Here is a 17,521-nt window from a genome sequence, read left to right as displayed (position 1 = left end):
AGGCTTGCTTGGGGAGAAAATTTTTTTAATCGGACATTTAAAGGTATCGGAAATTTTAACAGAATTCTATTTTCAGAAAAGGGGTTTGATCCCGTACAGAGGTTCTTTTTAAATTTTGACTTTACAGGTTCGGATCATGTACAAGGTTTTTAATAAAATTTTGGGCCCTTTGTGGGTTAAATTTTAAAAACTATAAAAATTTAAAGGGTTTTTTTTTTTTTTTTTTTTTTTTTTTTTTTTTTTTTTTTTTTTTTTTTTTTTTTTTTTTTTTTTTTTTTTTTTTTTTTTTTTTTTGTTTTTTTTTTTTTTTTTTTTTTTTTTTTTTTTTTTTTTTTTTTTTTTTTTTTTTTTTTTTTTTTTTTTTTTTTTTTTTTTTTTTTTTTTTTTTTTTTTTTTTTTTTTTTTTTTTTTTTTTTTTTTTTTTTTTTTTTTTTTTTTTTTTTTTTTTTTTTTTTTTTTTTTTTTTTTTTTTTTTTTTTTTTTTTTTTTTTTTTTTTTTTTTTTTTTTTTTTTTTTTTTTTTTTTTTTTTTTTTTTTTTTTTTTTTTTTTTTTTTTTTTTTTTTTTTTTTTTTTTTTTTTTTTTTTTTTTTTTTTTTTTTTTTTTTTTTTTTTTTTTTTTTTTTTTTTTTTTTTTTTTTTTTTTTTTTTTTTTTTTTTTTTTTTTTTTTTTTTTTTTTTTTTTTTTTTTTTTTTTTTTTTTTTTTTTAGGTCATAATGATTCTATATTAATCAGGACATTGACTAGGTATCGGAGTCATGTACAGAGAGATTCTATATTAATCAGGACATTGACTAGGTATCGGATTGATGTACAGAGGTCCTATATTAATCAGGACATTGACTAGGTATCGGATTCATGTACAGAGTGATTCTATATTAATCAGGACATTGACTAGGTATCGGATTGATGTACAGAGGTTCTATATTAATCAGGACATTGACTAGGTATCGGAGTCATGTACAGAGAGGTTCTATATTAATCAGGACATTGACTAGGTATCGGATTGTTGTACAGAGAGATTCTATATTAATCAGGACATTGACTAGGTATCGGAGTCATGTACAGAGGTTCTATATTAATCAGGACATTGACTAGGTATCGGATTGATGTACAGAGAGGTTCTATATTTGTCAGGACATTGACTAGGTATCGGAGTCATGTACAGAGAGATTCTATATTAATCAGGACATTGACTAGGTATCGGAGTCAGAGGTTATATTAATCATGACATTGACTAGGTATCGGATTCATGTACAGAGGTTCTATATTAATCAGGACATTGACTAGGTATCAGATTCATGTACAGAGGTTCTATATTAATCAGGACATTGACTAGGTATCGGATTCATGTACAGAGTGATTCTATATTAATCAGGACATTGACTAGGTATCGGATTCATGTACAGAGGTTATATATTAATCAGGACATTGACTAGGTATCGGATTCATGTACAGAGGTTCTATATTTGTCAGGACATTGACTAGGTATCGGATTCATGTACAGAGGTTCTATATTTGTCAGGACATTGACTAGGTATCGGATTCATGTACAGAGGTTCTATATTTGTCAGGACATTGACTAGGTATCGGAATCATGTACAGAGAAGTTCTATATTAATCAGGACATTGACTAGGTATCGGAGTCATGTACAGAGGTTCTATATTAATCAGGACACTGACTAGGTATCGGAATCATGTACAGAGAGATTCTATATTTGTCAGGACATTGACTAGGTATCGGAATCATGTACAGAGAAGTTCTATATTAATCAGGACATTGACTAGGTATCGGAGTCATGTACAGAGAAGTTCTATATTAATCAGGACATTGACTAGGTATCGGATTCATGTACAGAGAAGTTCTATATTTGTCAGGACATTGACTAGGTATCGGAATCATGTACAGAGAAGTTCTATATTAATCAGGACATTGACTAGGTATCGGATTCATGTACAGAGAAGTTCTATATTAATCAGGACATTGACTAGGTATCGGATTGATGTACAGAGGTTCTATATTAATCAGGACATTGACTAGGTATCGGATTCATATACAGAGAGATTCTATATTAATCAGGACATTGACTAGGTATCGGATTCATGTACAGAGGTTATATATTAATCAGGACATTGACTAGGTATCGGATTCATGTACAGAGAAGTTCTATATTTGTCAGGACATTGACTAGGTATCGGATTCATGTACAGAGGTTTTATATTAATCAGGACATTGACTAGGTATCGGAGTCATGTACAGAGAAGTTCTATATTTGTCAGGACATTGACTAGGTATCGGATTCATGTACAGAGAAGTTCTATATTAATCAGGACATTGACTAGGTATCGGAGTCATGTACAGAGGTTCTATATTAATCAGGACATTGACTAGGTATCGGATTGATGTACAGAGAGATTCTATATTAATCAGGACATTGACTAGGTATCGGAGTCATGTACAGAGGTTCTATATTAATCAGGACATTGACTAGGTATCGGATTGATGTACAGAGAGGTTCTATATTTGTCAGGACATTGACTAGGTATCGGAGTCATGTACAGAGAGATTCTATATTAATCAGGACATTGACTAGGTATCGGAGTCATGTACAGAGAGGTTCTATATTTGTCAGGACATTGACTAGGTATCGGATTGATGTACAGAAGTTCTATATTAATCAGGACATTGACTAGGTATCGGATTGATGTACAGAGGTTCTATATTAATCATGACATTGACTAGGTATCGGAGTCATGTACAGAGAGATTCTATATTAATCAGGACATTGACTAGGTATCGGATTCATGTACAGAGGTTCTATATTTGTCAGGACATTGACTAGGTATCGGAGTCATGTACAGAGGTTCTATATTAATCAGGACATTGACTAGGTATCGGATTCAGGTACAGAGGTTCTATATTAATCAGGACATTGACTAGGTATCGGATTCATGTACAGAGGTTCTATATTAATCAGGACATTGACTAGGTATCGGATTCATGTACAGAGGTTCTATATTAATCAGGACATTGACTAGGTATCGGAGTCATGTACAGAGGTTCTATATTAATCAGGACATTGACTAGGTATCGGAGTCATGTACAGAGGTTCTATATTAATCAGGACATTGACTAGGTATCAGATTCATGTACAGAGGTTCTATATTTGTCAGGACATTGACTAGGTATCGGAGTCATGTACAGAGGTTCTATATTAATCAGGACATTGACTAGGTATCGGATTCATGTACAGAGGGGTTCTATATTAATCAGGACATTGACTAGGTATCAGATTCATGTACAGAGGTTCTATATTAATCAGGACATTGACTAGGTATCGGATTCATGTACAGAGTGATTCTATATTAATCAGGACATTGACTAGGTATCGGATTCATGTACAGAGGTTATATATTAATCAGGACATTGACTAGGTATCGGATTCATGTACAGAGGTTCTATATTTGTCAGGACATTGACTAGGTATCGGATTCATGTACAGAGGTTCTATATTTGTCAGGACATTGACTAGGTATCGGATTCATGTACAGAGGTTCTATATTTGTCAGGACATTGACTAGGTATCGGATTCATGTACAGAGGTTCTATATTAATCAGGACATTGACTAGGTATCGGATTCATGTACAGAGAGATTCTATATTAATCAGGACATTGACTAGGTATCGGATTGATGTACAGAGAAGTTCTATATTAATCAGGACATTGACTAGGTATCGGATTCATGTACAGAGAGATTCTATATTAATCAGGACATTGACTAGGTATCGGATTGATGTACAGAGAAGTTCTATATTAATCAGGACATTGACTAGGTATCGGAGTCATGTACAGAGTGATTCTATATTTGTCAGGACATTGACTAGGTATCGGATTCATGTACAGAGGTTATATATTAATCAGGACATTGACTAGGTATCGGAGTCATGTACAGAGGTTCTATATTAATCAGGACATTGACTAGGTATCGGATTCATGTACAGAGAGATTCTATATTAATCAGGACATTGACTAGGTATCGGAGTCATGTACAGAGGTTATATATTAATTAGGACATTGACTAGGTATCGGATTCATGTACAGAGGTTCTATATTAATCAGGACATTGACTAGGTATCGGATTCATGTACAGAGAGGTTCTATATTTGTCAGGACATTGACTAGGTATCGGAGTCATGTACATAGAGGTTTTATATTTGTCAGGACATTGACTAGGTATCGGAGTCATGTACAGAGAGGTTCTATATTTGTCAGGACATTGACTAGGTATCGGATTCATGTACAGAAGTTCTATATTAATCAGGACATTGACTAGGTATCGGATTGATGTACAGAGGTTCTATATTAATCATGACATTGACTAGGTATCGGATTCATGTACAGAGGTTATATATTAATCAGGACATTGACTAGGTATCGGATTCATGTACAGAAGTTCTATATTAATCAGGACATTGACTAGGTATCGGATTCATGTACAGAGGTTCTATATTTGTCAGGACATTGACTAGGTATCGTATTCATGTACAGAGGTTCTATATTTGTCAGGACATTGACTAGGTATCGGATTCATGTACAGAGAGGTTCTATATTAATCAGGACATTGACTAGGTATCGGATTCATGTACAGAGGTTCTATATTAATCAGGACATTGACTAGGTATCGGAGTCATGTACAGAGAAGTTCTATATTAATCAGGACATTGACTAGGTATCGGATTCATGTACAGAGAAGTTCTATATTAATCAGGACATTGACTAGGTATCGGAGTCATGTACAGAGTGATTCTATATTTGTCAGGACATTGACTAGGTATCGGATTCATGTACAGAGGTTATATATTAATCAGGACATTGACTAGGTATCGGATTCATGTACAGAGAGATTCTATATTAATCAGGACATTGACTAGGTATCGGAGTCATGTACAGAGGTTATATATTAATCAGGACATTGACTAGGTATCGGAGTCATGTAAAGGTTATATATTAATCAGGACATTGACTAGGTATCGGATTCATGTACAGAGGTTCTATATTAATCAGGACATTGACTAGGTATCGGATTCATGTACAGAGAGGTTCTATATTTGTCAGGACATTGACTAGGTATCGGAGGCATGTACATAGAGGTTTTATATTTGTCAGGACATTGACTAGGTATCGGAGTCATGTACAGAGAGGTTCTATATTAATCAGGACATTGACTAGGTATCGGAGTCATGTACAGAGAGGTTCTATATTAATCAGGACATTGACTAGGTATCGGATTCATGTACAGAAGTTCTATATTAATCAGGACATTGACTAGGTATCGGATTCATGTACAGAGAGGTTTTATATTAATCAGGACATTGACTAGGTATCGGATTCATGTACAGAGGTTCTATATTAATCAGGACATTGACTAGGTATCGGAGTCATGTACAGAGAGGTTCTATATTTGTCAGGACATTGACTAGGTATCGGAGTCATGTACATAGAGGTTCTATATTTGTCAGGACATTGACTAGGTATCGGATTGATGTACAGAGGTTCTATATTAATCATGACATTGACTAGGTATCGGAGTCATGTACAGAGAGGTTCTATATTTGTCAGGACATTGACTAGGTATCGGAGTCATGTACATAGAGGTTCTATATTTGTCAGGACATCGACTAGGTTGAAATTCATATAATTCTAAACTTTTCATATCAAACGATGAACTCCTTATTTCATATTGAAACTGATGAAATCTAAAACTATTTTTACACAGTAAACTATAAAAATTTAAACAGGTATATATATAAACGAGAACAAATGGTTGATATTCAGTATTCAGGTATAATTTAAGATATTTGCTTAATGGCCAAGCTAACCAAACCAATTAACACGACGGGACAAAACAGCAGTAATTAAATATAAGCACTTACACAATGCATACATGTTCATCATGATAACTAGAGGGATGGAAGTGAACCGATACTATTCTGTCTACTGTACAAGGGAGGTAACTCTAACTTTATTATGTACAAGGCCTTCCAGGCAGTCAGCGGACGGGATGGCTCTCTGTTGTGGAACTTTGACTACGGCAAGGAGGACATCATGAACCTGTACACACCTCAGATCATCCGTGACCTCGACGGAGACGGAACAGTCGATATCCTCACCATGCACGGGGGCGATCCTCTACAGGAACCAGGTTAGTGCGCATGCGTAAGCTTTAATGTATTTGGCTTAATTCCGATAGTGAAGTGATCAGTGGCTTAAATATAATGAAAGAGGGAGAGGATACATATTACTCAGAAACCTTGTTTCTGATTATTACATCTCCAATGATGTCCTAGTAAACTTTGATTTGTGAATTATCTTCATTAAATACTTCTACTTCAACACGATTTTGTCATCACCCGAGACATAGGAGAACGATTATTATGTTTTTCATGTATATCGACCCTGAGTCCTTATTATAAAGTAATATTATCAATGTGTTTTCATTAATGTACAGATCGATAGTATCTAGATAATATTAGTATATCTGTTACAGGAAGTAAATATAGACTATCAGCACGAATTATATTGTTCAGCGGAAGGACAGGACAGATAATAAAGAAAATCGGCGTGCCTGATTACCGCGAGTCATATTACTCCCCACAGCTGTACACGATGGGTGACGGCACGGATATCGTTCTGTTTGGGACCGGTGGCGAGACACATCCGGGTAGTTTGTGGAGCATCACGCTAGACAAACTGTACCGCGGAGATATAAAAAGTGTAAGTTAACACATCACTATTGAATTGTACGGAACCTACCACGACTTAATATGTCTTATCTGACTTAATATATCTTATCTGACTTAATATGTCTTATCTGACTTAATATATCTTATCTGACTTAATATGTCTTATCTGACTTAATATGTATTATCTGACTTAATATGTATTATCTGACTTAATATGTCTTATCTGACTTAATATATCTTATCTGACTTAATATGTCCCATGGTCGAAGGAATAACTCGTTAACTCTAGTATTCTTTGCAGTTAGAAACGTTTAATCAAAGATGGCGGTAAACTGTAACAAGTAGTATTAACCTGACATTTCCTAGTCACGTGGTATCAGTAACCGTGGTATACATGTGTCAAGTTAACTACATTGTATATGTATACAAACAAAACGTGTCTTCTGCCATTTTACTACAATATCACTAAATCAAACGTGATTAATTTGAATATGACGTGTGTACAATGAAACATGCTGATCTCACTAAACCAGAGTTCTATCTACTGTATATAGTTTATCTACATATGATGTATAGCGGACAATATATTTATGTGTTTAAGTATGAATTCCTTTGTTGTTTAGAGTTCGTTATATGACGACAAGGAATTGGCAGATTTTCCATCTGATGTTTGTCTAATTTATCGCCACTCCTCAGTGGGTCGACCTGGTCTCGTTATCGAGTCTTTATCTGATTAATTCGTATTTAAATAAAAGAGGTAAATTATGTATAACAATCGTTTAAACCACCCATATACTCTCACACAAAATTGGTCTCTGGGAACTAGACTTTTAATTTCCGTGTTATGACGTCACTTCCGTTTCCAGTCCCGGCTAGTATACACCGACAAGTTTAAGGGCATTATGACGCCGCCGGTTTTGTTGGACCTGACGGGAGATGGTGTGGATGATATCGTCATGGCGATGTTTAACTCTTCTGTGATGGCGATAGATGGCACTACATACAACGTGCTTTGGAACAGAACCTTTCCGTCGTCCGAATCGTACAAGTAAGTTTATTGTAAGAAGGTCAGATTGTCAATGTCAGGCTAGGTTATTGTGATATAACGCTATTTTAACTACCGTTGTCATTCGCTGGTAATCATATGTAATGGAATAGGGAATACTACAGAGCTACATGTGTTAATGACTATTGTGTTTAAGAGACCCATTACTTTCCCAAGCTTAACTAAGGGCAAAAGGTGAAGTAAAAAGAAACAAACTAGACAAGGTCCCGATATTTGTCGTCTGTTGCGAATTATGCAATGTAATTATGTTGTACAGTATACAGTATTGTTACAGGTTTGGGTTTCCGCTCAAATGATAAGACGAAATCCTGTGTTAAGTTCGGACGATTTATTTAAGTATATCCTAGTTGTGATGATATATATACCAGACTCTACAAAACAGAAATATAAAACACTATAAGTACAGTGGACGTTACGTTAACAGACTCTCACAGTGTAGACAAACACTACGTATTAACGTGTTACAGTACCGACGGCACATCGTACTAAACCTTTTACTCTCTCCTAACTGATGATACAATATATACAATATATGATATAGAACTTTACATGACTCCTGTAGGTAGTACATACCAATTACATTACACACATACATAAACATCTCGCAATGCATATTTATAATACATAGATGTGTCCTAAGTAAATTCGGACGTACACATAATCAATATAGTACAGATAGATATTACAACTATCTCTATATATATATATTTAAATGTTTAACTGGGTTAACTGTAATTTTTTTTTACGTTATTGAGCAATAACACAAAACACTGGGATGTACTCTGAATAAACCGCGAAGCGGTTTAAGAAAAGAGTACACTCCAGTTGTTTGTGTTATTGCTCAATAACGTAAAACAAATATGACAGTTAACCCTTATAATTTAATTAACAACGATAAGAAACATTTTCATTAAGTTTAACATGTTTAATTTGCTCCAGATATTTAAAAACACATCGATAAATACAAAATCCCGTGAACAACGATTACTCCGCTACTTCCGGTATAACTGAAAGTAGTTCCTTTTATTTTTTTTATGTTATGAGATGATAACAATTTTTTGAGCCAATGAAAATGCTTGTTACAAGCAAAATTAAATTATATACAATATAAAAGTAAAGTTACCTGCGTGTGACACAAAGTCTAAGATACTCATGGTATCGTCATACTGGCGACTTGAAAATATTACATCAGGACTGTATCTGTAAAGTTACAAATAAATAAAGATAACCGATAGCATATAGCATTATGTAATAATAACACTGACATAAAGGAATAACCTTTGCAGAAGAAGATCAAATGTCTTAATTTGAACTCTTGGCGTTATATATAGATCGCCATGTAAAAATACATGTAAAAATCTGAAATTCGCTACCATAGATAAAAATTAGATTACATTGAACATACTATAATATCTATATATATCTTACAAAACAAACATGGGAAGAGTGGCAAATATAAATAATTCAACTTACATTCAATGTTTGGCCAGTGCGACAAAAAAGTACAGTCCGACCTCAGGTTGTCACGATCGTAAATTTGACAATGACCGGAAAACCGATCTGGCGCCAAAACATTGGACCAATTAAAACGTACATATCTCTATGACGTAAGACAAAAGACTTGATCATTAACCATAGTACATATTACGGACGGGCGAGAATATAACGAAACGATATAACATTACATTTTGAACATAAAAATACTTATTACAACTAGGTAACTACAGAACCATTTAAATACAAAATATACATAAAAATAATCCTGCCACAGTATTATGGGCGTACGTCAGACAGAATAACGAGCCCGACACTACACTTACAATGAACTTTCCGTTTTTGTTGGTAGTACACCAGCTCCCGGATTCTATAATGCCGACAATGTTCCGGACTTTATGGTTAAGTACGCTCATGGACCGGGATTTCCTATCTACTACCGATCACAGGTACGTCACTTCCTGTATAACTAAGATTCACTTCCGGTAACAGGTATAAGTCCTTTTTCGCTTCAACCACGTACACTATCGGAAAGTTTGGTTTCTGTGTATTTGTGGCACATTGTTGAACGGTTCATCGTCAATAAAAACAAAGAAAAAAGCTGACGATAAAGTAACAAATATGTCTGAACGTTAAAATCAATAGTCATGGTCATTGTAGTTAGAGTTTGATCCATATATAAACAGAATATTGTGATATTTAATCCCCGAGAGTGTCACCTACTATGACTATATGTTACAGACGACGATACTGGACGGCCGGACGGGGAAACCCCTACTGGAACAGTCCTTGTGGGATACTATAGGGGCCCAGGCTTCCCCACTCACCGTCAGCATGGAAGGAACCGGAAATGACGTATTCCTCTACTGGATATCGGACTGTCTGGGACACGAGGGAGAAGGCGGACAGTTTAAATTTGTAGAGGGTTTGTACATTTATTGTATATCTAATTTTGTATCCATATCAGGAGATTTAGACACGTGGTCTTCTCAAAGATATCGATATTTATGTTATGTCAATGAATATCGCGATAATAATTTGAGTTTGTAACTATTGCAAGAGTTTATAATTGTGAATGAGAGTTCGACATTGATAGATATTGAATACGTGAGGCATTGTTATCATTTCTATCTCAAACAGGTACAAACGTTCACGAGCAGTCCCGGGCCGATTTCTGTCGACTTCGATTTAAATCGCAGGGATACAGTAAAATTCTGGCCCTGAGTCGGAATATCAAATCACCAGGAAATACAGTGTATTACTCCGGTAGGTAACAGACATACAGTGTATTACTGTGGTAGGTAACAGACATACAGTGTATTACTCCGGTAGGTAACATACATAGAGTGTATTACTCCGGTTGGTAACAGACATAGAGTGTATTACTCCGGTAGGTAACAGACATACCGTGTATTACTCTGGTAGGTAACAGACATACAGTGTATTACTCCGGTAGGTAACATACATACAGTGTATTACTCCGGTTGGTAACAGACATACCGTGTATTACTCTGGTAGGTAACAGACATACAGTGTATTACTCCGGTAGGTAACAGACATACAGTGTATTACTCCGGTAGGTAACATACATACAGTGTATTACTCCGGTAGGTAACATACAGTGTATTACTCTGGTAGGTAACATATATACAGTGTATTACTCCGGTAGGTAACAGACATAACGTGTATTACTCCGGTAGGTAACAGACATACAGTGTATTACTGTGGTAGGTAACAGACATACAGTGTAATACTCCGGTAGGTAACATACATACAGTGTAATACTCCGGTAGGTAACATACATACAGTGTATTACTCCGGTAGGTAACATACATACAGTGTATTACTCCGGTAGGTAACATACATACAGTGTATTACTGTGGTAGGTAACATACATACAGTGTATTACTCTGGTAGGTAACATACATACAGTGTATTACTCCGGTAGGTAACATACATACAGTGTATTACTGTGGTAGGTAACATACATACAGTGTATTACTCTGGTAGGTAACATACATACAGTGTATTACTCCGGTAGGTAACATACATACAGTGTATTACTCCGGTAGGTAACATATATACAGTGTATTACTCCGGTAGGTAACAGACATACAGTGTATTACTCCGGTAGGTAACATACATACAGTGTAATACTGTGGTAGGTAACATACATACAGTGTATTACTCTGGTAGGTAACATACATACAGTGTATTACTCCGGTAGGTAACATACATACAGTGTATTACTCCGGTAGGTAACATATATACAGTGTATTACTCCGGTAGGTAACATACATACAGTGTATTACTGTGGTAGGTAACATACATACAGTGTATTACTGTGGTGGGTAACAGACATACAGTGTATTACTCCGGTAGGTAACATACATAGTGTATTACTCCGGTAGGTAACAGACATACAGTGTATTACTCCGGTAGGTAACAGACATACAGTGTATTACTGTGGTAGGTAACATACATACAGTGTATTACTCCGGTAGGTAACATACATACAGTGTATTACTGTGGTAGGTAACATACATACAGTGTATTACTCTGGTAGGTAACATACATACAGTGTATTACTCCGGTAGGTAACATACATACAGTGTATTACTCCGGTAGGCAACATATATACAGTGTATTACTCCGGTAGGTAACAGACATACAGTGTATTACTCCGGTAGGTAACACACATACAGTGTATTACTCTGGTAGGTAACATACATACAGTGTATTACTCCGGTAGGTAACACACATACAGTGTATTACTCCGGTAGGTAACATACCGTGTATTACTCTGGTAGGTAACATACGTAGAGTGTATTACTCCGGTAGGTAACATACATACAGTGTATTACTCCGGTAGATAACATACATACAGTGTATTACTCCGGTAGGTAACATACCGTGTATTACTCTGGTAGGTAACAGACATACAGTGTATTACTCCGGTAGGTAACACACATACAGTGTATTACTCTGGTAGGTAACATACGTAGAGTGTATTACTCCGGTAGGTAACATACATACAGTGTATTACTCCGGTAGATAACATACATACAGTGTATTACTCCGGTAGGTAACAGACATACAGTGTATTACTCCGGTAGGTAACATACATACAGTGTATTACTCTGTTAGGTAACATACATACAGTGTATTACTCTGGTAGGTAACATACATACAGTGTATTACTCCGGTAGGTAACAGACATACAGTGTATTACTCCGGTAGGTAACATACATACAGTGTATTACTCCGGTAGGTAACATACATACAGTGTATTACTCCGGTAGGTAACATACATACAGTGTATTACTCCGGTAGGTAACAGACATACAGTGTATTACTCCGGTAGGTAACACACATACAGTGTATTACTCCGGTAGGTAACATACATACAGTGTATTACTCTGGTAGGTAACACACATACAGTGTATTACTCCGGTAGGTAACATACCGTGTATTACTCTGGTAGGTAACATACGTAGAGTGTATTACTCCGGTAGGTAACATACATACAGTGTATTACTCCGGTAGATAACATACATACAGTGTATTACTCCGGTAGGTAACATACCGTGTATTACTCTGGTAGGTAACAGACATACAGTGTATTACTCCGGTAGGTAACACACATACAGTGTATTACTCTGGTAGGTAACATACGTAGAGTGTATTACTCCGGTAGGTAACATACATACAGTGTATTACTCCGGTAGATAACATACATACAGTGTATTACTCCGGTAGGTAACAGACATACAGTGTATTACTCCGGTAGGTAACATACATACAGTGTATTACTCTGGTAGGTAACATACATACAGTGTATTACTCTGGTAGGTAACATACATACAGTGTATTACTCCGGTAGGTAACATACATACAGTGTATTACTCCGGTAGGTAACATACATACAGTGTATTACTCCGGTAGGTAACATACATACAGTGTATTACTCCGGTAGGTAACATACATACAGTGTATTACTCCGGTAGGTAACAGACATACAGTGTATTACTCCGGTAGGTAACATACATACAGTGTATTACTCCGGTAGGTAACATACCGTGTATTACTCTGGTAGGTAACAGACATACAGTGTATTACTCCGGTAGGTAACACACATACAGTGTATTACTCTGGTAGGTAACATACGTAGAGTGTATTACTCCGGTAGGTAACATACATACAGTGTATTACTCCGGTAGATAACATACATACAGTGTATTACTCCGGTAGGTAACAGACATACAGTGTATTACTCCGGTAGGTAACATACATACAGTGTATTACTCTGGTAGGTAACATACATACAGTGTATTACTCTGGTAGGTAACATACATACAGTGTATTACTCCGGTAGGTAACATACATACAGTGTATTACTCCGGTAGGTAACATACATACAGTGTATTACTCCGGTAGGTAACATACATACAGTGCATTACTCCGGTAGGTAACATACATACAGTGTATTACTCCGGTAGGTAACAGACATACAGTGTATTACTCCGGTAGGTAACATACATACAGTGTATTACTCCGGTAGGTAACATACATACAGTGTATTGCTCCGGTAGGTAACAGACATACAGTGTATTACTCCGGTGGATAACATACATACAGTGTATTACTGTGGTAGGTAACATACATAAAGTGTATTACTCCGGTAGGTAACATACATACAGTGTATTACTCCGGTAGGTAACATACAGTGTATTACTCTGGTAGGTAACAGACATACAGTGTATTACTCCGGTAGGTAACATACAGTGTATTACTCCGGTAGGTAACATATATACAGTGTATTACTGTGGTAGGTAACATACATACAGCGTATTACTCCGGTAGGTAACATATATACAGTGTATTACTGTGGTAGGTAACATACATACAGTGTATTACTCCGGTAGGTAACATACATACAGTGTATTACTCCGGTAGGTAACATACATACAGTGTATTACTCTGGTAGGTAACATACATACAGTGTATTACTCTGGTAGGTAACATACATACAGTGTATTACTCTGGTAGGTAACAGACATACAGTGTATTACTGTGGTAGGTAACATACATACAGTGTATTACTGTGGTGGGTAACATAATACAGTGTATTACTCCGGTAGGTAACAGACAGTGTATTACTGTGGTAGGTAACATACATACAGTGTATTACTCCGGTAGGTAACATACATACAGTGTATTACTCCGGTAGGTAACATACAGTGTATTACTCTGGTAGGTAACAGACATATAGTGTATTACTCCGGTAGGTAACATAGATACAGTGTATTACTGTGGTGGGTAACATACATACAGTGTATTACTCCGGTAGGTAACAGACATACAGTGTATTACTCCGGTAGGTAACATACATACAGTGTATTACTCCGGTAGGTAACATACATACAGTGTATTACTCTGGTAGGTAACATACATACAGTGTATTACTCCGGTAGGTAACAGACAGTGTATTACTGTGGTAGGTAACATACATACAGTGTATTACTCCGGTAGGTAACATACAGTGTATTACTCTGGTAGGTAACAGACATATAGTGTATTACTCCGGTAGGTAACATACAGTGTATTACTCTGGTAGGTAACAGACATATAGTGTATTACTCTGGTAGGTAACATACATACAGTGTATTACTCCGGTAGGTAACAGACATACAGTGTATTACTCCGGTAGGTAACAGACATACAGTGTATTACTCCGGTAGGTAACATACATACCGTGTATTACTCCGGTAGGTAACAGACATACAGTGTATTACTCCGGTAGGTAACAGACATACAGTGTATTACTCCGGTAGGTAACATACATACAGTGTATTACTCCGGTAGGTAACAGACATACAGTGTATTACTCCGGTAGGTAACAGACATACAGTGTATTACTCCGGTAGGTTACACGGATACGTACCTCTGTACACCAGACTTGTTGAAGTATTGACATATCGGAGAACGTTTCCATTGTTTAGTATATAATATATTAGTGTAACAATATATGAACACTCTACTGACATCTGGCCGTGCGATTTTAATCAGAACGCACGTGTTTCCTGGGACTAATCGTCCGTTCGACATTCTGGGTGGATAGTACACAGTTTCGTACAATCGGATGTGGCCTCGATAGTCCAGTCGATTAGAGTGCCGGCCATGTAACTTCAGGTGAAAATCGGATCTGTGGGGTTCGACAATCTCTACCCGTGTCGGTTTGTTTCTCATGAAACTGTTAAACGGGTACGACTTTGCTGTCATGTTTTGTGCCCTTTGACAAGATACTTATCCTAATTAATCTGAATGGTATATGACGGACATCTCGTATGTTTCTTAGTGAGGTAGTCACCTACTACTACAAGGAGACCCCGCCACAAAATGACACTGACATTTGACTGGGCGATAACCCAGACAAACAAGCCATACAAGGTACACACAATGGACAGTATCGCGGTTATATATACAATATGTACCTTGTTGAGTAATACAATGTGAGTGAAACCTCAAACTAATGAAGCTAAGTGTGACGTCACGATAAAGTATCTGTCGAGAAGATATCGTTGATGCTGGCAATAAAACCTGTCAGTTCCAATAGTCATTTAGAATTAAAATATCACTGATTTATTAGGAAATTGGTCCCCTTGATCTTTATTTAGGGAAAAAAGTTTATTTAAATTGCAATCATCTAAAATAATTGATGCTGAACTATAAGCTTGTCATCCGAGGCTACGGCCCTTGGCACCAAAATATTTATATTACCGTCACGTGATCAGAGCTGTGTCAGTATAACATTACCTTTATATATTCTACATTGTTTGTAGACGAGCGGAAGGAAGTAGAAAAGAGTAAATGGATCAACACATCCGCCGAGGCGCTGGATTTTCTACGTTCACATCCGGAACTGCTCCAGAGCTACTTGGACCTCCAGGAGGAATCACGTCAGTCGGAGTTGGAAAGGCCGGTAAATAAATTCAAGGTATACAAAAATAGACACGGGGAATCCAATAAATAAAGATAAATAAAGGAAACCCCAGAAATAAATACCGTTAATCCCACTTATAGAAGTAGACGTGGTCGATCTCACCAATGAAATAGATAGACACCGGGAATCTCCACTATCAAAGATAACGTAAATACGGGAATCCCTACTATCAAATATAACGTAAAAACGGGAATCCCCACTATCAAATATAACGTAAGCATGGGAATCCCAACTATCAAATATAACATAAATACGGGAATCCCCACTATCAAATATAACTTAAACATGGGAATCCCCACTATCAAATATAATGTAAACATGGGAATCCCAACTATCAAATATAACATAAATACGGGAATCCCCACTATCAAATATAACTTAAACACGGGAATCCCCACTATCAAATATAATGTAAACACGGGAATCCCCAATATCGAATATAACGTAAACATTGGAATCCCCACTATCAAATATAACGTAAATACGGGAATCCCAATTATCAAATATGACGTAAACACGAGAACCTCCACTATCAAATATAACGTAAACACAGGAATCCCAACTATCAAATATAACGTAAACAAGGGAATCCCCACTATCAAATATAACGTAAACATTGTAATACCCACTATCAAATATAACGTAAACATTGGAATACCCACTATCAAATATAACGTAAACATTGGAATTCGCACTATCAAATATAACACAAACACGGGAATCCCCAATATCAAATATAACGTAAACATGGGAATCTCCACTATCAAATATAATGTAAACACAGGAACCCCCACTATCAAATATAATGTAAACATGGGAATCCCCACTATCAAATATAACGTAAACATTGGAATACCCACTATCAAATATAACGTAAACATTGGAATTCCCACTATCAAATATAACGTAAACATTGGAATACCCACTATCAAATATAACGTAAACATTGGAATTCCCACTATCAAATATAACGTAAATTAGGGAATCCCCACTATCAAATATAACGTAAACACGGGAATCCCCACTATCAAATATAAATTAAACACTGAAATCCCCACTATCAAATATAACGTAAATTAGGGAATCCCCACTATCAAATATAACGTAAACACGGGAACCCCAACTATCAAATATAAGACAAGCACGGGAATCCCCACTACCAAATATAATGTAAACACGGGAATCTCCACTATCAAATATAACACAAACACGGG

General features: G+C 36.1%; 1 protein-coding gene across 1 annotated transcript in view; it reads left to right on the top strand.

Moving 5' to 3' along the window:
• Window positions 1–17,521, top strand: part of LOC117341022 — a 65,304-nt gene that overhangs the window by 39,012 nt on the left and 8,771 nt on the right. Inside the window, exons 4-10 of the mRNA XM_033902829.1 lie at window positions 6,038–6,203; window positions 6,549–6,775; window positions 7,611–7,792; window positions 9,657–9,753; window positions 10,046–10,229; window positions 10,445–10,570; window positions 16,147–16,301. Coding sequence (XP_033758720.1) covers window positions 6,038–6,203; window positions 6,549–6,775; window positions 7,611–7,792; window positions 9,657–9,753; window positions 10,046–10,229; window positions 10,445–10,570; window positions 16,147–16,301 — 1,137 coding nt within the window. The remainder of the gene's footprint in view (window positions 1–6,037; window positions 6,204–6,548; window positions 6,776–7,610; window positions 7,793–9,656; window positions 9,754–10,045; window positions 10,230–10,444; window positions 10,571–16,146; window positions 16,302–17,521) is intronic.

The sequence above is a fragment of the Pecten maximus genome, chromosome 13, assembly GCF_902652985.1.
Source record: "Pecten maximus chromosome 13, xPecMax1.1, whole genome shotgun sequence".
In the NCBI taxonomy this organism is placed as follows: domain Eukaryota; kingdom Metazoa; phylum Mollusca; class Bivalvia; order Pectinida; family Pectinidae; genus Pecten; species Pecten maximus.
The sequence above is the reverse complement of the archived record's forward strand: the minus strand, read 5'-3'. Positions and strand labels throughout refer to the sequence as shown.